Raw genomic sequence first — 21,897 nt, forward strand, 5'->3', positions numbered from 1 at the left:
AGCATATTTTGTTAATGCTATGTAAGATATTACAGTACATTCACTTAGCTCTGCAGACTTTAACCACACTCACCTAACAAGACAGGCGAGTTTGGCTTATACAATACGTAAACAACCCTTAGAGCAAACATGCAGTAGAACAAGTTGAAACATTGGTTACATTAGTTAAACCTCATTACACCTGAGTAGCCTCTTCATTTCCAGTTATTCCCATCAAGAACACTGCATGTTAGCAAGATCAGAAAATAAGAAGTCATCATCATCTCCATCCCCCTGTTCCGGGAATACCTTGCACAGAGAGATGCAGCAGAACAATTGCGAGAGTGCACAAACAGCTCTGGACCACTTCCAGCTTACTTTCACATCTATATGCAGACCGCTCTATCTTTTTCCCCCAAGCATGGTCGTTGCAAAACTCAAACATACTGGCTGATCAGTTTTAACTCGATCAGCAGCAGTCTTTGGTACCTTGAACCACGTCGGTATGTGCAGGACCCTGGGGAGGTGGTTCATGCAACTACTTCCTCTTGGACAGCAAGAGGCTTGGATTACATTATGGCATTTGGGATACAGAGATTCTCTCCCATGCAGAGTAATTCTATTTTGTCACACATCATTTTTAGAGCATTTTTAAAGACCTGTGAAAACGGGCAGCAGTAACCCCAGTGCTCATATCACCACTGTAAAGGTATCTCCCAGCTCCAAATTGCTTCAGACTTGCCTGACACAGGTTGGGAGAAGAGCACCTGACAGAGGCTAAGTCCAGGGAAGATGATACTGATGCTGTAGGAAGCACTCAAAGACTCCAAAACTTTTTACCCTGTTCAGATGAGGGAATGCATGTGGTGGATTCTGCTGGCTTCAGGTTTTTTGGTTTTTTTGGGTTTTTTTTAATATATTTATTTTATTATTAGAGTAGTGAGATCATCAAACGAAAGAAAAATTAGCTTTATAGTTAAAATTGCATTCTCTCAGGAGTCGGCTTTCATATTTGTGTTTGCTTTTATATCTCAATGGAATGCGAATCATGTATGCTATTTGGGGCTTTACTGAAGGATGACCACAAAGAAACTTTACAGCTGATACAGAAGACAGCAGCTTATCTTGGCAGCACTCCCAACAGAGCACAGATAATTCCCATGCTCTCCAGTCTGTATTCTGTCAATTGTTTCTATGCACAAATTCAAGCCATTTCGGCCTTAATGGATCTCCATATAGGCAAAGCTACAAAGGAATCTCTCACTCTACCCAGATTAGACTAAAAAAAGAGCAATTACGTTTAAAGCCTGCTACATGCTTTCCAAGCAAAGAGAGAGATGGGACTGTTTTTCAGCATGAACTCTCCTGAAAACATCGTCCACAGTTCCTTCCCTTGGTAATGTACAATCTCAGAAAGATGGAAGACAGAAGAAAAATGGGGAAAATAGTTATTTCAGTTATTTTGCTCTATCAGGCATTCATGTCCATTTAGCATGTTGGGGGGGGGAATTATAATTGTCATTTTTAAACATGACAAATAATATGTCAAAAAATAACATTCCCAGAGTAAAAAGTATATTCAATGCTAACATCCTCCTCGTCCAAAACCAAAACTTACCCTTCTAGACATAGGAGCATTTCACAAAAATATACAAGTGAATAGGATAACCTACAAATCCTTTGTACACATAATAGAAGAAAATAGCCTTAATTAAAAACTGAATGAAAAAAAATACTCAAGTTCTAATAGTTCAGAAGCAAGTTTAATCAGTTCACCCCAAACTTAGCACAGTTTAAAAACAAAGAGATAAATGTATTAGAGCAGACAGGAAAAATAATGAGATACAAGTCTCTATAGAGATACAGTGCAGTTATGAAAGGCTTTAAATACAACCTTCAAGTAGTCCGGATTTCATGAATCGATGAAGAGAATAGTTGTTTAGAGATATACAATATGGTTAGCAAGCCTGACAAAAAAACATGCACCAGCTATAGTGGGTTCTGCCGGGAAAAAGTCTACGTGCCCACCCAATGGCGAACGTGGGCCGTGTCATCTACATGTTCCTCGAATAGGCAACTCTAGTGGTCAAGAGACTTAATCATTAGGAAAATGTGGGTATATTTTAAAGGAACAGAGAATGTAAACTGCAAAGGCAACTTCCAAGAAAACAGAAGATATACTTCATTTGGTAGCAAAACATTAATGATAGCAGTATACACAAGACAAGTCAGAGGAGAAGAGGCAGCATTTAGGAGCAGGGAGACTGAAACATGTGCCACTGATGTAAAGCTTACATAAAATGAGCATGGGAAGTCATCCATGGACAGGTCAATGGCAAGAAAGAGCAAAGATGAAGAGATACAAGCTAACACAAAAGCTGCAGACCCCCAAGGGAAAGTGAGACCAAAAGGAAAAGAAAAGAAAAAAAAAGTCTACTACCTTTTAGTAGAGACATGAATCAAGGTACCAGAGTAGCAGGATATAATACTGTTACCAGTTACCAGAGTAGCAGGATGCAATACAGGACCTGATGGTCACCAACGCAAGTGAGCTCATCAGTGACGTCAAGATTGGAGGCAGCCTGGGCTGCAGTGATCATGCACTGGTGGAGTTCACAGTCCTGAGGGATATGGGACAGGCAAAAAGTAAAGTCAGGACCCTGAATTTTAGGAAAGCAAACTTCCAGCTCTTCAAGGAGTTAGTCAGTACCCCCTGGGAAACTGCCCTCAGGGACAAGGGAGCAGAACAGAGCTGGCAGATCTTTAAGGGTGCCTTCTATAAAGCGCAAGAGCTCTCAGTCCCCACATGTAGGAAATCAGGCAAGGAAGGGAAGAGACCAGCATGGATGAGTGGAGACATGCTGGTCAGACTGAAGGGCAAGAGGTAACTGCACAGGCAGTGGAAGCAGGGACAGGTAACCTGGGAAGAGTATAGGGACACTGCCCCGGTTGTGTAGGGATGGGGTCAGGAAGGCCAAGGTGCGGCTGGAGCTGAACTTGGCAAGGGATGCAAAGAATAATAAGAAGGGCTTCTACAGGTATGTCAGCCAGAAAAGGAAGGCCAAAGAAAGCGTACCTCCACTGATGAACAAGACTGGTGACCTAGTATCAACAGACGAGGAGAAAGCTGAGGTACTCAGCAACTTTTTTACCTCAGTCTTCTCTGGCAACCGCTCTCCTCACCCCTTCCGAGTCAATGGACAACATGTTGGGGACCAGGGGGGTAAAGCCCCTCCCACTGTAAGGGAAGATCAGGTTTGTGACCACCTGAGGAACCTGAACATACAGAAGTCTATGGGACCTGATGAGATGCATCCCAGAGTCCTGAGGGAACTGGCTGATGTAGTTGCTAAGCCACTCTCCACGATATTTGAAAAGTCATGGCAGTCAGGTGAAGTCCCCAGTGACTGGAAGAAGGGAAACATTGCACCCATTTTTAAAAAGGGTAGAAAGGAGCACCCTGGGAAGTACTGACTTGTCAGCCTCACCTCTGTGCCTGGGAAGATCATGGAACAGATCCTCCTAGAAGCTTTGCTAAGGCACATGGAGGACAGGGAGGTGATTTGAGACAGCCAACATGGCTTCACCAAGGGCAAGTCCTGCCTGACCAACCTAGTGGCTTTCTACGATGGAGTTACCACATCAGTGAACAAGGGAAAAGCAATGGATGTTGTCTATCTGGACTTCTGTAAAGCCTTTGACACGGTCCCCCACAACATTCTTCTCTCTAAATTGGAGAGATACGGATTTGATAGGTGGACCATTCAGTGGATAAGGATTGGTTGGATGGTCACATCCAAAGGGTAGCAGTCAATGGCTCAATGTCCAGATGGAGTTCAGTGACAAGTGGTGTCCCTCAGGGGTCCATACTGGGACCAGTGCTGTTCAGTATTTTCATCAATGACACTGACAGCGAGATCGAGTGCACCCTCAGCAAGTTTGCAGATGACACCAAGCAGAGTGGTGCAGTTGACATGCCAGAAGGATGGGATGTCATCCAGAGGGACCTGGACAAGCTGGAGAAGTGGGCCCATGTGAACCTCATGAGGTTCAACAAGGCCAAGTGTAGGGTCCTGCACCTGGGTCAGGGCAATCCTTGTTTTCAATACAGGCTGGGGGATGAAGGGATTGAGAGCAGCCCTGCAGAAAAGCACTTGGGGGTACTGATGGACGAAAAGCTGGACATGAGCCATCAATGTGCGCTCGCAGCCCAGAAGGCCAACCGTACCCTGGGCTGCATGAAAAGAAGCGTGGCCAGCAGGTCGAGGGAGGTGACCCCTCTACTGCCCCTCTACTCTGCTCTGGTGAGACCCCACCTGGAGTACTGCGTCCAGCTCTGGAGCCCTCAGCACAGGAAAGACATAGAGCTGTTGGAGCGGTCCAGAGGAGGGCCACGAAAATGATCCGAGGGCTGGAGCACCTCTCCTGCGAGGACAGGCTGAGAGAGTTGGGGTTGTTCAGCCTGGAGAAGAGAAGGCTGCCGGGAGACCTTATTGCAGCCTTTCAATACTTAAAGGGGGCTTATAAGAAAGATGGGGACAAGCTTTTTAGCAGGGCCTGTTGTGATAGGACAAGGGGTAATGGTTTTAAACTAAAAGAGGGTAGATTTAGACTAGATATAAGGAAGATATTTTTTACGATGAGGGTGGTGAAACACTGGAACCGGTTGCCCAGAGAGGTGGCAGATGCCCCATCCCTGGAAACATTCAAGGTGAGGTTGGACGGGGCTCTGAGCAACCTGATGTAGTTGAAGATGTCCCTGCTCTTGCAGGGGGGTTGGACTAGATGACCTGTAAAGGTCCCTTCCAATCCAAAGCATTCTGTGATTCTATGATAGTGTCACAAGGCTAAATACAAGAGCTCAAGCAAGGAGTTATTGATTGTTTCTAAAGTGAATAAAGAGGAAAGGCGAAAAAATATAAAGAATGAATGAACTATTGACAGAAGAATCAGCTTGGAAAAGGTCACCTGTAGGCCTCTGCAGACATCTGTAAAAGTCATGAGGAAAGACTGAACCAGGCAGAAGCCAAGGCTTCCCAAACATGGAGATGTACCAGTAGATAGTTTTCTGGGAAGGCTCTTGGCTCTGAATTTTGCTCCTGCCTCTCCTTTACAGATGACCTTCTGGGCATACTGCAAGGCTTATTTATTTACCCAGGTTTTTGCCTGAAGGATACAGGGATGGGTGTGGAGATTTTCCTACTAGGAAGGCAGAGATCTCTTTTGTTGGCACGTTACTAATTTCTAAGCTGTTTAAATTGTTTTAATTACTATATACACACCAAGAGATTATGGTAGAAGTTGAAAAATATACATTGTGTTTTATTATATTTAGAATATATACTTATTTGGACATTGAGGTAAATTTTACCACACTCAGTGGAAGTTCAACATGTTCTTTCAAATAATGTCATTAACAATACTTAATTTTTAATCCAGAACTGTAACAAACTTAGAGGACACTCTCATTTTGTCTTTTTACCTTAAAATAATACATGACTAGCAGAGCTAGGGTTCAAGCAATATGTCCTTGTTATCACATACAATAATTACCCGAAACAAAGTTTCGGAATTATTCCATTGAAACCTTAAAGATTGGTTGGGTTCTGCTTAATCTTCACAATACGCCCTTGGGCAAACCTGTGAAATTATCCCTGTAAATCAAAAGCTACAATCCTGCAATCACATCTGCATCTGGGGACCTTTTTCCATGAATAAGAAGTTGTTTGAATGCTACCGGGGAACAACTGCAGTTCAGAGGAACTACTACTTTCTTCCAATCAGTCTCTTTTTACCTATGTAGCCAGTAGTTTAAAAAAAATAATTAATCACTGTGGGACGCTGCACTGCTTCATGAAAAGCCAAGATTAACACATTGAGTCAACAACTTCTATTTTGAAATACTTTAATTCTCTAAGGAGATGACTGCTTTCCCCAGATGATGCAGACGTGTCTGCTGTTGTCTGGGCCAATTCAGAGGCTTGTTATTCACTACTCGGTTGATTTCAAAATCAGACTACCCCTTCAGAAAGTTGCAGAGACTATGACATCACATTTATGATAATTTATTGCACAATTACGGTGGCTACATCCCTGGATTTTATTTCGTGGGAAAGCATGTTTCTACTACAGTCTCAACCATTTTCTTGGCTTACGCCTGCTCACAGAGTTACAAGTTTTGATATAAAGCTTAGCATGATTTTTTCGTAATGCTATAAAGGTGTTTAATAGCAACTTAAGGCTATGTAGTTCAGTTGCCTAGAGAAATATTTGCACTTTAAATTGAGACTTACTGGAATTTCACAAGCAACTCGCAGAAGCACTGCTTAACTATTTGCTAAAAATCACACAACCCTCCACCAGATTTGACTTTAATACTACTTATGTCTTCTTAAAGAAACAAAAAGCCCAACATCCTTTGAGGAGGCAAGATTGTCATCTCCTTAGATGAATGACAATAATGCAATCACTGAAATTCAGCGCAAGAGTATAATTTAATAACCTCAAGTTCAAATGAAAAGATTTGCACACCAATGTGATATTTATTGACTAGAATTGATAAAATAGTACTGTGGAACATTACAAGACAAAGTAATGCAAATGATTGAAAAATTTGGTTTCATTATACTTTGGTCAGTGTTATCTTCATTCTAACCAGAAATACTTTATATTACAAGCTTAAATTAAAAGGGAATAGTAGACAGGTCCTGTAATACTATAATTACAGGACCCAACCCTTACATTTCTACTTCTGATTCAGCAAAACTTTCACCATAAAGTGTACAAAGGACACAAAAGTATTTTCTACGTTATTTAACATGGCATTTATTTGAATATGTACTATCTTGAATAGTTTCAAGAATTCCAAAATGCATGTAACAAACAGACAAAATAAAAATATTTTCATATAGTTGTTTCCACATTCAGTTCCCACATGGTATAGTGTTCTTAAGAAATAGGCTGCCATCACTGTAGACTAGAATACATTATAAACAGAATACTGTATTCTATCACACTTCTTTCTTCCCAATTCCCTTGGGTCGTTCATTACCCAAATTGCACCCCCAAGAAAATGACTTTCATACTCCAAATACAGAAAACTCATTTCAGCCCCAACCATAGGAATCAGTAACTCCTCCCACTATTGTGGAAAGAAATGTAAATGCTTTCATTACACATCGGCAAATAGTGTAAGTAGGCAATGACGACAGAAAGGGTATCCGACCCAGTCACAACTTCTAAGATGAGCTACCAGGTCCAAAATCTCTCAAGCTTATCTTTCTGAGGAACTCCATCCTTTCCTTTGCTGACCAGAGGAGAACAAACGGCAGAAGGGAAAACTCTGTGCCCATGTGCATATGCAACCTCAGCCAGGAGAAACTGGCACATGAGGCATTCCTATGGCATGTAACAGCAGGGTTCTTTTGCTTCAACTGTCTTTTCTGAAATTAGTATTAAACTAGGCTAGAGTAATATTCTGTTGCTTTGTTTTACTGGCACAACCTGCCAAATTTTTTTTTTTTTTAAATCGTCTGCATGGAGAATATGCTTCTGATGCTATACACTACACAGTCAAAGAATCAAGGTAAGTTGTAACTGTTGAAAAGAAGGCTCTCTCTCTTTTAAAAGAAAGCGCAGTTAAGAAGTCAGTATAACATTCAGGGTGTTCTTACCTTATCTAGTCTGTCCTAAATATATTTGACTTATTCTCACCTTCTTCCCATCTTAGTAGGAGGAATCAGAGAGGGAAGTGAGGACGCATAGATGGATAGGAAGGTACAAATGCAAAGGTGCCAAAACAAGGACTGGATCTTTCCTCTGCTGTCTCCATTTACTAAGTTAAGGCCATTTAACAATTCCCCATGTAGTTGCAGTGTAGGAGCTGTAGTGTTCAGCACACTGTGAGGCTGGTCTATCACAATTCAAGATAAATTTTCCCCATAAAAGGGCAGAAACCAGCAAAGAGAGAGTGCGAGTGCATCAGGAGAGGTGGGGAGTCCCTATGGGTGTTAGCTGTGTCTTCTATATATCATTCTGGAGTCACAGTCAATTCAAAAATAAAATGAAGGATTTTCAAAGCTTCGAAATAAGAGTAATAATAGGAAAATGAGGATGACATGCTTGTATTTTGCAGCTTTTACAAACATGGCCTAAGAGGTCCAGCAGGCTGACAGAGGCAGACCACACATCCCAAAGTGCCCTGTATTATCTTCTTGCTTTGCAGTGAAAGAACGCAAAAAATGAGCAAAGCCCTAGCATTAGACCAGACAGTGCTTATCACAAGTGACTGGTTAAATGGCAGACACCATGTTATCTCAGCAGTGTACGTACATGCAAGGTATGAGAGAGAGGAGAGAAAAGGCAACACCAACAGCAGGGAGACTTGAGGCAACCTAGTTGCTACTGCTATTAACTTCAGAAGCTCATAACCCACTGTTTATACTCTGTTTTTATCATCTGCTACCATTTACCTGCTTGTCCTGATCAGCAGAGCAGCTATATCAGTTTAGAAGATTGGAAAGACAGGGAAATCAGTTGGCCACAGAAGCACGCAGTAAGCAGCTTATCCAACCTGTACACAAGTGAATTAGCTTCCCAAGCGCATTGCCAGAGGGACCCCCCCCCCCCCGCCTTCATAAATACAATTTCAACATTTGGAAAGGTGCCAGGAGTAAAATGTTTGTTTACTGCAGGCAGGAAGAGCTACCTATGATTCAGACATTAGGAAGTGACAGGAAGGACTAAATTATGCAATTTAAAAGTAGGAAAATAAACACAAAATAGTTGCAATGAGAGGAAGGAGGAGGAGGAAAGGACATGAGACACAGAAGTTTTGAATCTCCTCTCTCTCACTTGCACAGGGCTGAAGCGATCATCGCAGCAGGAGGCCCTCGTAGGATTTCTTCACCTTTTAACCTTAATCCTAGAGCCCCTGGCCAGGGACTTTCCTCCTTAGCACTGAGTAAGAAACATCTGTCCAGCTCAGTCTCCCAGTTGGAAAGGACAGATCACAGTCTTCCTTATTCCCTACTTTGTTTAAGCAGAAGGAGATTTCAGAGAGGAGCACTCCATCTGCCTTCCCTTTAAACAACAGCTACCAGAAGCAAAGGATCCAGAGGCGTACAGAAAGAAGGCTCATTTTCCAGCCAGCTAAGGGAGGTAGGAAGATACTTCAGTTCTGTCGGATGCTGGTTGCAGAGATTGCTAGGAAAACCTCCTCCCATAAGCAGAAAGCAGGAGGAGCACCCCGATGGGAATAGCACTGCCTTCCCAGCAGTTGTTGGAAGCAATAGAGCATCTCAGCAGTGTTGCTTACGACTTTGCACCTCTGCTCCACAGTTTGTTAGATTGACTCTCAGCAGTACCTATCTAACAAAAAGTTTTACGTTTGTTAAATTGAAGTAATAGTCTGCATAATCAATGTGCCCATTCCAAGGCTAAAACAGCAACAGAGAAGATTTGAGTCACAGTCAGTTATGGCTGCACTGTAAGAAAATGCCACCAAAGAACTCTATCAAATTTATGTAATGATGGTGGTGCCTCCCTTTATATAATCAGTAAAGATCTTCCTGCCACTCTCTTTATAAATCAGACAATAAATTCTTGTTGGTTTTTTTTTTTTTTTCTTTCCTGGAGCTTCAGAGATTCACAGATAAACAGAGCTGTCAGGTCAAGGAAAAATGCAAAGGAGCGTGAATTAACAGCAAAGTACACACCATAGCAGAAAACTCTGTAGTTACTTGTCCTGGGACAAAACTACTCTGGGATGAAACCAGGGTTAAGTTTCCCAATTTACACTAATGAGTCATTTGAATGCTACTCTTCCTTTTTTATCTTTGCCCCCTGCTCCATTTCTCCCTTCCCCTCCCCAAAACTCCAGAAAGAAAAAAGCAGGTTTTATCTTAGTACTGACTGACTCCTGAGTGCATATAAGTGTGTTCTGTCTGCTGATAGACCTTCAGCAGTGAAGAGTAACTTAAGTTATTTTCCATAGTGCTGACAAGCTTATGCAATTTAACTTAACTTCATTTGTGCACACAGACAACTCTATTAGTTCATAACTAAGAGCATGACACGACCTCAGCTTTGAGCGTTAAGGGCATTACTTCACACTGAGTAACAAGTCATTAGACTGCAAAACCTATCCACATAGCATGATGCAAATAATTTCAGCAATAATTGTGTAGAAATAGTAAATGGGAATGCATTAGAACATGCAAGATTCAGGAAGATACACTTATTGTTATACCTTAAAATTATTTTAAGGCACTTCTTAAAATTATCTCCCTTAGCAACAGGAAAGGATTTTGTAAACAAAAAGTTTGTCTAATGCCACCATGAGAGCATCATGCAGTATAGCATGTAATTGAAAGAAAGAAACATTTCTTTAAGGAAAAGCATAACAAGAAATCATGGAATTATATAACAAGTGATATATTCAAAAGGGGTAAGTTTTTGTCAGTTTGTGACTTAAATATCAAATCAAGTTCATATAGATCACCACTTCCTAGGAAAGCAGAATTGCCAGATGGGATCACGCCCATAGCCTACTTCTGACACTTCCAGCACATGAGCAGAACTAGGAAAAGACTGGATTGCATAGGTGAACCAAAGGAATTGGTTACAACAGGGCATTTTAGAAGTCTCCTCTTGTCGCATCCCAGACCTCCAAGCACTCACGCTTACAGCTGGGGGATGCTCTCCAAACCCCCTGGAATCTCCTGCATTCCCGAAGTGGACGCCCCGCGGCAGAGCACTCCACTGCCTCATCTGTCCTGGGAAATGCCAGCCTCTTCTGTTTCAAACTGCACTCCATACCCCCTGCCCCTTCCCCTCTGCCTTTTTTAATTTTTTTTAAAATTAAACTATGCAAGGACAAATTGCCAATTCACCTCAAGTCCACGAGTCCAATTGGTTTCAAAAAGCAGTCCTTGCAAAGTATCAATCCTCCCCTGCACCATCCCAAAACCAGGCGCAGCTTCTCTACTACATCTGATCCTGCTTAAGAATCTACATGGAAACACAAACGTCAGAAAACTGTAAAAGAAACATGCATTAAGTGTGAATGGGAACATTTGTCTATCACATTACGTGACTCAGTGCAGTTTTTCTTCATACAAAGGGAAAATGACAAACTGACACACTATTTTCAGAATTGCTTCCTTTTTACAAACTTTTATCATTCCGTTTTGAAACTTAAAATCCTTTTTTCATCTGATATCATGTGTGTGTTTACCCTTTTAATAACTCTCCCAAATGGACTGTAATTCTTGTGTGCTGATTGCATCAAAGGTCTATTTGAAGGCAGGGGTATTAACTGTGTTTGAATAGCTTCCTGTATTCTTATTCCATACCCCAAATCTAATCCTGTGAACTCCTACTGTCAGCAATAAACACCTACAGAAGGTTTATTTTGTTTTTAAATCCCAAGCCCCAGACAACATAGAAAAATAAACCAAAGTCTCTCTATTTTTGTATTCTTTTTCTTTTTTTCCTTTTCTTTCGAGGCAGAAATACTGAAGAGCCTGGCGGTAGCTGTAACCCCAGAGAGAAGAACGTGCTGGCCTGCACCACTGAAACCCATCGCATTCCTCCTGGGGTGGAGACAGGCTTAGCCCAGAGGAAGGCAGGCAGCAGATCTGCCATCACCCTGCCCCAAGGCTGGCTGTGCTGGAAAGCGGGTGGGGAAGCAGATTTAGTTTGTGACAGCCATATCTCCACTGCCACGAAGGGTTTATCTGGCATTGTTTTCACTTATAAAGCAGCAGGGCAAGCCACACGTGCCCAGCTAGCCAGCTGGAAAACTCTTGTGCAGGAAACAGGCAAAGAGACAAGGTTGCTTTTCTCCTGCTGGGCAAGGTCGTCCCAATACCCTGCCACCATCCTCAGCCACCAGGTACAGCCCCAGGCCTTGCCTGCACATAGCCCCACAGCAAGATTCCTCATCTGAGCTAGCCAGCGTGTGGCAGAAGACAAAAATTACCTCCTTTTTAAAAGCAGAGAAGGCAAAGCTTTCTTCTGGCATCCTAGAAATTCTCAGAGAAAAGAACAAGCACAGCTCCTGAAAAAGCATCATTTTCTAAAAATCACTCCGCCAATAAATTGCTGTACAAAATAAGAACAAGCAAAAGCTCTTCATTTAATTCAGTTCTTGATGTGGGGCCTAAACTCAGCTGTCCAGAAGCAACAAGCTGGTATACTAACTTCCTAGCAGAAGCATCACCTCTTTTTCATGGTATGTTTTTACACAGAATTACTTGTATTATTATGTACAGATATTATGTACAATAATACACAAGCCATATGGACATAACTGCCTGACTTTTTTTAATTACATGTTGTTACACCACCAGTTCCAAGAGAGACAACTCTCATGCTGTCATTTATCCCAAGTAAGTGCCATTTACCAGAAAAAAGGAAAAAAAAAAAAAAGGAAAAATGTGTCATTGTAACCTCAGGGAGTTTAATCCTAAAGTTGTAATTTTGGTGCATAAAATGCAATTAAATATATTCCTTCTCCTTGGTTTAAAAAAAAAAAAAAAAAAAGACGGTTAGAGAGTTCAACAGTTCATTCAGTCTCTTTCATCTCACAGAAAGTTACCTTATAAACATTTCCCTACTCGATACTGCTAAGGAGACAGTCAGATACTACGTAACAGGAAGATTAGTTTTTACAACTAAAAGCAGCAGCATGTTCCAAAAAGCCTCAAGAGTTAATCATGAGAAACAAAACTTTTGTCAACAGCTGGAAGCAAGACCAAACACAAGCACAAAAAACAGACTACGTAACCTTTTATTGGAAGCCATTTTTCTTAAAAAAAAAAAAAAGCTCAAAATTACAACTAGCATATTGCACTGAGCAATATTTACAAAGCTAACACTATTTGTACAACTACGAACACTTTTCCTAAAATAAACAAGCCAGAGAATTCATAAAAGAGGAACCGCAATAGCCTAATCAAGAATTGATAAAGGGAGAATTGAAAATTAATAATACTATTTTCCATCTGGAGATGGCAGAATCCTCCCCCCCCCCCAAAAAAAAAAAAAGAAAGAAAAAAAAATGTAGTACTGCCTTAGAAATACTTGTTTTTACGTATGAGGATCTGAATCCACATTAGAGTCCCTAAAACAGCAGCAAATTACATTGGACTAACAATATTCACCTGTACACAAGACATACCTGCCTTGACAAGATTATCCCTTTCTGTCTGATCTTTCTGCCTGCCTTGCTCAAGTCATTTGCATGACATAAGGTTTGTCCCTCCTAATGAAATACTGCAATTAAATTGCAACAGTTGAAATTGCTTCTATTGTCAATAAAATTATTAGTCATTGAAGCATGTATAATTTTAAGGTCATTTTGAAAAAGTCTCAAGTCATCTGCCACTGCAACACTACAAAAGTTGGGATGAAAAAAATAAGGTGTATCTTTGCTTTATGTTTATTTACTCTGCGTAGAAACAAAACTTGCATCTCATCAGTTATACTCCCCTTCTTGATTTAAGAAAATATTTCACCCAATATAGTTTGGTGACATTTATTTTTAGACTAGAAAAAGGTGATAGCAAGACTAAAGAAATATGAGATAACTAAGCCAGAGCCATCTACAGTACACAAAATTACTCTCTCCCTTAAAATTACTACATTTTGAATCACTGGTGTTCCTTTTACTTTTTGCCAGGACTTTTATCAAAGCCATGAGCTGAATTTAATGGGAAATAAATGTGTTCTAAATGTCCGTAAGAGATTACATTTTATTCTAATCATCTGATCCAAAAGGCATGTCAAAAATAGACAAAAAAAATCCATGCTTCAGAAGTGTCCAAACCATCATTCCAAAATTTTTAAAATTTAAAGGGAGAGAAAAGGACACTGGAAATGGTTTCATGTCTGTCACTTTCCTCTTTCTAAATAAGGAACTGTTGAATACCAAAAAAATGAATGAAAATGCAAGGATTATCTCTCATCTGAAGGAGTGAGGCCTCCAGAATTGATGCTCATTTTGACAGGCAAGGCCTATTTTTTTTTTTTAAGCTAAACTGTCCAATAAAAACATTATTTTCTTAATATATCCAATTCACATTTATTTCACACAGCTGCTTTGGGCTTACAATTGACTGAGGCATGCAAAACAAGGTCATCTGCGTATAATTGGAAGTTAAATTAATGGTATTTCATTATTTCCTCTGGTTACTACATATGTTGCTTGTACTGATGTTCAATGCTGCAAGACTTCGTGCATACATGGAGGAGCAGCTAGTATGCAGCATCAAGAAAGTGGGAGACATTCATTTGTTTTTCCATTTCCTCCCCCTGCTCCCTGTTAGTTCTTCTTTGAATTGTAATCCCCCACCATTAGCTGCACCAAATCTTATTAACACACATACCAAAAGACAGAAGCATAGTGAAAGGGTACCCATAAGCTGCTATACATCCAACTGAGAATGATCTTCAACATCACAAAGTCAGAATTTGACTATTTCCTCATCTCTCAGCTATTATGGTCCCAAGTGAAGGGTTACTATTCAACAGCTGTTAAGAAAAATTGTTCACATCAAGAAACATCTTCAGAATATCTGGCTTATTTCATATGTCCAGCAGTTCACGTGCACTTCAAGAGGAATGGGACAATTTCTGTTACTTGAGTCTCTGACTTTCCTATCTACACCAAGAAAAGAAGCGTTCAAGCAGTTCACGTACTGTCTGACCATCCAAGCTCCGAAGCATTCAAATTAACAGTGTACATCAGCGTGATATACTACATGAAAATTAGAATAACTAGCAGAAGAGACGTATCTTACTTAGTACATGTATATTAGACTTCTTAATCCGTTTTATATACTGTCGCCTGCTCTTACCCTCTGAAACCATCCACTGGTAATTAATTCAGAGCATACACCATAGGTCAAGCACTGACAGTGCTGTAGCTTTGGCAGCAAAGTCAACACCAGCTGCTGATGTCCTGTCAAAGATGATAAATACTTGTGCGATGTGTTCCATGCTCCTCAAGTGAGACGTACACCCAACAGCAAGCTTAGGCGGTAGGTATACCCCCAAAGTCATACCCGAGATTGTTTCAGTATCTTCAGTCAGCACACAAAACAACGCAACTTCCTTCTATAATCAACAAATCATTATGTTTAGTCATGCTTTCGAATTCATGGTTTAGGGTTTACTAACCTATGTTGAAAAATATCAAAAGTCAAAATACTGGTTCCTGCACAGTGCGTAGCAGAAGGAAGGGACAGACTTCCTTCCAGAAGGAAAGGTTTCTGCACTGATTCCCGCAAGGTCTTCAGCAACTTCTGCAGGAGCACAAGCACAATCCACTTGAGAATATTAAGATGTTACTTCATTACACTCATCTGTCTTGAGTTACAGCTCTACAGGGACAGCACTGAATGATGTCAAACAAGCTCATCTGGTTTGTTTTTTTTTTTCTGTAAACCAACTAGCTTCTTAAATTTGCTCACTATGCTCATGCAAGATCACAAAAAAAGCTTTAACACAAACAGGTGCCTTCCAGAAAAAGGGCTTTTGTCAGGCACTGCAGCATTTACCAGATTACAACTATTCTGCTGAATAAAACATTTCCTAACACCATTACATATCTTAGCACATTTAAGTATTACTCAAGACAGAAGAGGCACCTATGTGATTAGTGCTAAAGAGCAACTGCCAAACAAAACCACAGCAAAATATTCCACTTCTATTACTTTTGCACCTATACTGTCTTAGCCTATAGTTCAAACATCAATAACTAGGTTAATAGTCTGGCACTTCTTTAGTCACCGTCTACAACTGAGAGCATTAGAGTAAGTAAGAGGATGTAGCATTGTCTGAATTATATCAGTCCTCCTTATGTCCTGGGGAGATCAAGACTATTTCTCATTTTTAAACTCTTTGTTTTTAAATAATTAAATGCACAATCAACAGGAATAGTCAAATAGCCAAAGGATTTTTAGTAATAATTACATCAAAATGAAGGTTTCCTAATTTACTTTCAAAATAATCTTATGAATTCTCATAACTACAGGGAAGCCTATCAGATATAGAAAAATCTGAACCAACTTACCCAAAAAAGTGTTTTATCCTTTCCCAATATAGTTTGTGAGATGTTTTTGATGAAGTCTTACCTTTTATCAAATAAAATGTATTTCACTGTAAGTGGGACATGTTAGAATACTGAGAATTGTTATATTGCATCAGTAGACTTTCTACAAACCAGTTCCATAAACTGACCATCAACCCTAAAATCCTGATTTCAAGCACATCCAGTTGTCATACAGAGCCCTAACCACCACCCAGACGAAAGCGTAGTACCTCTAGGAGAGAGTTTAGAATACTTATTCCCATTCCCTCAAGGTTTTCTCCCTTGCTTTACCAAGGACAGCTGTGTTTAAATATCTGGTGCTTTCTTAGCATAATGGCAGTAAAAAAAATCCTCTATGCTGCTACCACAAAGAATCAGCTATTTTAACTGGCACGTGCACAGCAGAACTGCAACGCAGCAGAAAACGACGAAGCCAAGGCTTACTATCACTTTTTAAAGGACAGATGAAGAGAAAGGGGCTTTCCAACTACACCTTTAAAAATAAGGGGACCAGAGCAGAAAGAGTACAGTAGGTTAAGGTGAGGGCACAAACGTTTGCAAAGTTGAAGGCAACAGAACAAGTGAGGAAAGAAAATAATACAGAGGGTAGCAGAAGCTGTGAAATTTAGCAGTCCTCCATCCCTATGCACAAACCAGTTCTTTCATGTACTTGTGCAACCACTGCATAGGCTGTAGAGACCTGTGCAGGATTTAGCCCCAGCTCCCTTCCCCCCCTTCTCTACTAAATCCACATCCTCATCTTGGACCCCCAGCCGATGCCAAAAGCTACTTGTATTTTCCCCAGAGATCTGCTGCTGGAAACAACCAGTCTATTCCAGCAAACACACTGTTCTGAACACCAGCTCCAGGGAACCAACACCAGGAGCCAATGGTTATCAGAAAGTTACTTCTGTACCAAAAACACATGAACAAGACATGAAGTTAGGACTCCTTTTAAGGGGGGAAAAGACATCCATGGCATTAAGGCATATATTCAAGGAAATCTGATTTTTCCACCTGCAGGACAGGGTTGGTTGGTTTTGGTTTTTTTTCTTTTTTTAGCCTCAAAATGATTGTAAGCTAGCTTTAATACTGTGTCCAACTGTTTCAAACTAAAAATTGAAGTCCCTGTGAAACATATGTCTATGTACTAGCTTCAAAGTGCTCCTTTTCACCCTTCCTAAGAACTGAAACCATATTTAACTGCAATTTCAGACTTTTTATCTCCCTTCCCAGATGGTAACCTGGATTTGCCCCAACACTTGCATGCAAAAACTAATAGAGCGTGAAGTTACAATTTTCCATATATATATGTGAAAAGTATGCGTTGCAGAAAAGCAGTTTCCTATTGAAATCACTTTCCCATCTTTTTGTCTGGTGCAGCCTCTCGAAATATCACCAGTATAAAATACGGCTTTAAAAAACACAGCTCTTCTGTGCCTTCGCCTAAGCATAGAATTACAGAGAGCATAAGCCAACACTTCAATCAGTGCACTCAGTTAAAGTTCATCGTCTTAAGTACGTCAACTTTTTGTTTGCTTGAAGATGGCGATCGTGATGTCAAGGTCACTTTTAGGTCTTTGAAGTGGGCATGAACCTTTAGCCTACAACTGATCAGGCACTACAAGTAAAATTCCTCCTGCTTGTCTCAAGTCCTCCTTTAAACGGTACCTTTCTTTTATACAAGCAGAAAACAGTCTAAAACAGCGTGCAAGATTTAAACTTACGACCTTATGGCCTACAGTGCATGCAGATGCTAAACCAAGTCATGCTCATATCAGCTTGCCGTACTATCGCTCCCATACTCTGCCTCCTCAAAAAACAGATTCCTCTTTCAAGTGAAAATTAAGGAATTACTTCTTTAGGACGGGGAACCACTTGACCAATGCTGTAGTCAGGTTTTCCCCTCAAAGGTTCTGATGTTATTCCAGTATGGAAGTGGAGCTATAAATACACTGAAAGGGCAGTTAGGTGGAAAAAAGCTAGTATATTTAGGGACTGATTTATGGTATCGATTTAGGAGAGCAAACTCTTGCTTACAACTCTGTGCATTAACAGACAGCACAACTGTACATGATTTAGAGTTTGAGCAGCAAATTTATTCAAACTTTAAAAACATTAATACTGCTTTTAATTCCTACACATTGGTAAAGTGGCATCCTGCGAATACACACATACACGTGGAGGATCGGCCAAAAACACAGCCTGTGTCCGATTCGGCAGGGAAGCACAGGCCTGTCATAACCCATCAGGATGTCCTCTTTGCAAGTCTGATCCTGTGTCCTCTGCATGGACAGGACTTTTGCCATCGGGAACCAGAGAATGGGCTAACCCAAATATTATTTTTTTATTGAAAGAGAGTCTCATTTCACCAATTTCCTGGTATTTAAAAAATAGTCTGTAACAGCAACAGTTCTTTGAGAAGTGGTTGTTAATCGCCAACAGGTGAAAATAACATGGTCACATTAAGACCATGGTCACATTCACGGACTGTCAAACAAATCTGAAGGTTTAGCTGCTTCAAAAAAAACCCAACAAAACCAAACCACCACACTGATAACTGCAAAGGCCATTCCTATTTAAATACCACCTAAGTGGTTAAACGAAGATTTAAAAAAAAAAAAGAAAAGAAAAAAGAAGGCCCAGCATTTTGTACCAGTTACACAGATGCCGTGAAGCGACCCGGGTGCCAGTGGGAAAGGGCTGAGCAGAGATGACTCCTGGCATCACCCATTCCTCCTACGTGACTTGACAGCGTCCCGGCCAGCACCGCGGAGCCCCAGCGCAGCGCGGCACCGCCGCTGCCCTGTCAGGAAATCTGCCCTCTCAGCAAACGCGCTCCATTTTCCTGCGAGCTCAATGTCAGCTCCGCTACAGCCTCTCCTAACGTACTCACTTCTGAGCAACAGCAGGCTGAACTTCAAGAAAGAAACAGGCACTTTTCTTGCAACTCCCTCCTCCACCCCCCGCTTTCCCCCGATGCAGAGGGCTCCCGTCCCAAGGGCAAAGGCCCCCCCGGCCCCAGCGGGGAGGGCTCCCGGGGCATCCCCGGCTCCCGCCGTCTCCGGGCCAACAGCTCCGGCTGCTCTCCCGCCCGGAGCGACTTTCGGCCCGCCGCACCGAGCCGAGTTACGGGAGCCCCCCGCCCTCCCCTTCGATCAGGCACCAGCACCGGGACGGCAAGTGTTTACGTTTAAAAACACATATATACCGAGCCCGGATCCAAAGGGAAGACGGAAAAACTCCGCCCCCCTCCCTCTCCCGACTCCCTCGGCAAGGCGATAAAAGCAGGGCAGAAAGATCTGACCGCTCGGCGCTCCTTTTTAAGGGGGAAAAAAAGGGGGGAACAAAAAGCAGGGGGATAAAGGCTCGGGAAGCCCCGCGGGACGCACCGGGCAGCAGTCCCGGCCGAAGCGGGGAGGCAGCGGGGAGGCGGCCGGGAGGGCGGCTCGTCCGCGGCGCCGGGCCCGGCCGGGAGGGACCGCGCGGGGAGGCCGGGCCGGGCGGGAGCGGGAGGCGAGCGGGGAGCCCCGCTGGGGGAGAAGCGGGGAAGGGAGGGGGAGCGCGGACCGCGAGTGGGAGAGGGCACTCACGTAGCGTTTCAACTTCTTCTCCGGTGGGGACTTTCGGAGCCAGCCCGAGCAGACCACCTCCCCGCCGCTCATGGCTGGGCCGCCTGCCCGCCGGGGCAGCCCTTCTCCTTCTCCTTCTCCTCCGGCAGCGGCAGCAGCGGCGCCCGGGCCGGGCCGAGGGAGCCCCGAGACGCGGCGGCAGCACCGCGCCCGCTCCGGCCTCCCGGGGCTGCGGGGCGAGGGAAGGGGAGGGACGGGGGAGCGGTGTGTGTGTGTGTGTGTCTCTCACGCACAACAACCAGCCGGAGCGGAGCGGCGAGCGGGGCTGAGGCGGGAGGTTCCCCCCCTTCCTCCTCCTCCTCCTCCTCGCCGCCGAGTCACACGAACATCGGGAGAGACGACAGGGGCGGCCGCCGCCCCGCCGCAACTTCGGCTCCGGCGTCCCACGGCAGGATCCAGCCAGCGCCCCGCGTCGGTGGCACCGCCCCCCGCGCCGCCGGGACCCTCCCGCCGGGGAAGGGCCGCCGGGGGCTTCCCCTCCCCTCCCCTCGCCCCGCCGCCGGGCCGAGCTCAGCGCCGGCCGCCGCCGCTGCCCGGGCTCGCTCCTTCCCCTTCCTCCTCCCCCTGCGCCGGGAGGAGGGGATCGGCCAGCGCTCCTGCCTCCTTCGCCTTCACCTCCGGGGGAGCGGCGGGGGGAGGGAGAGAGGGCGGCCGCGGCTGGGTCTCGCCCTGGGGCCGGGGCCGGGGCCGGGGCCGGGTCCTCTCCCTCCCGGCGAGCGTGGGAGGGGTTTACCCTGGTATTCACGGCGCCGTGTGCCCCGTGTCCCCCCCCCCCCAGCCCACTTTTCTCCACAGCGCCGGCCGCCGCGGCCAGCCCCACGGCGGCACCTCCCTGCCCCGCCTGCCCCCGCCCCCAGCGCCGGCCCCCGCACCGCCCCGAGCGGAGGAGCCACGGCGCGGCGGCTCCCCCCGAAACTCCGCCGGAGCCTTTTCAAACAACAAGGGCCGGGAGGGAGAAGGGAGGGGACGGCGCGTCCCAGAGGAATCCTGGGAGCTGTAGTCGGCGGGCGGCGGCGGGCGGCGGGGACTGCGGCGGCGCGGCTGGCAGGGGCGCGGGGCGGGGAGGGGCGGGCGAGGCCCGGCGGTTGCCGGCGGAAGAGAAAGCGGGCAGGGACGGACCCCGACCCGCCGCCCAAGGCGACCCTTGGGGTCGGTTTGTTTTCGGTTCTGAAGGACGGGGCTGCGAAGCGGGTGGCGATTTGAATAACAAATATTAAAATCGCGGCTGAAATGGTCATTCTTTGAAACCCACCGCAAAATCGGTCATTAGAGATGGGGGGGAACACCAAAAACCAACCCAAAAAGCCCTATAAAAACTGCATTAAAAACAACTCGGCAAAAGTAAACTCCTCTTAGCGAGTCTGAAACTGCCTTAGCAAAAAAAAAAAAAAAGGTGAAAAAGTTGGTGCGTTAGGGCAGGCAGGCGGGATGCCAGGCGCGGTCCTTCCCGCAGCCGGTCCCCGGGGCCGGGGGGTGCTGGCGGTTCCCTGGTAAGCAGCTGCAGCGAGGGGCCGGCCTGTGACAGCCGGGATGGATTCATTAGGGTGGAAGCGTCGGAAGGATTTTAAATCTCCCCTGGAACAACCAGCGCCCACCCGCGTGGGTGCACCCCCGGCTGCAGACCCCACACCCCTCCCCGACCCCTCCGCTCCGCAGCACCGTTCCCTACCGAAAACCCACCAAAAAAAACCCCAAATTAAAAAATAACAATCAAGTTTCGGCTGTCCGTGCCTGCTTATCGACCAGCGGCGTTTCTGATATTACTATTTGTAAGCGGCGTGTCGGTGGGCTGCGAGGCTGGTCCCAGCTGCGCTTGCCTAGGAAAGAGCCGCAGCCCCCGGTGGCGGGGCGGCGGCGGGGCGGCCCCCGAGAGGGGCCCGCCGGCGCCGGTGGCACCTCCCGGGAGCGAGGCGGCCGCTGCCTCCGCTCCTGCTGCCGGGAGGCGGCGGGGATCGGCCTCAGCCGCCGCACCGCCGCTGGCACCCGGTGCCTTTTCTCGCCGCCCCTTTCCCTCCTGGCTGAGTGCCGGGCGGTGAGCCCCTCCGGGCAGGGCTTTCTGGTCTACGCACACATAAATACCCCCCAGAAAACCAAAACAAACAAACAAAAAGAGAGTGTTATGCAGGGCGATCCTAAACACTATTCAATTAAAAGGGAAAGACCCAACTCATTCAACATCTCCGCCGTTGG

General features: G+C 44.6%; 1 protein-coding gene across 3 annotated transcripts in view; it reads right to left on the bottom strand.

Annotated features, from left to right (window-relative positions):
* GAB1 (GRB2 associated binding protein 1) overlaps positions 1–20,479 on the bottom strand; it is a 103,606-nt gene extending 83,127 nt beyond the window's left edge. For 2 of the 3 annotated variants that reach the window (XM_072861893.1, XM_072861891.1), the window contains exon 1: positions 19,669–20,479. In XM_072861893.1, coding sequence (XP_072717994.1) covers positions 19,669–19,740 — 72 coding nt within the window. In that variant the 5' untranslated portion in view covers positions 19,741–20,479. The remainder of the gene's footprint in view (positions 1–19,668) is intronic. The other variant, XM_072861892.1, reaches the window with a different exon arrangement.
* Between the last annotated feature and the right edge of the window lie 1,418 nt (positions 20,480–21,897).

Source organism: Ciconia boyciana, chromosome 5 (assembly GCF_034638445.1).
Source record: "Ciconia boyciana chromosome 5, ASM3463844v1, whole genome shotgun sequence".
Classification (NCBI taxonomy): domain Eukaryota; kingdom Metazoa; phylum Chordata; class Aves; order Ciconiiformes; family Ciconiidae; genus Ciconia; species Ciconia boyciana.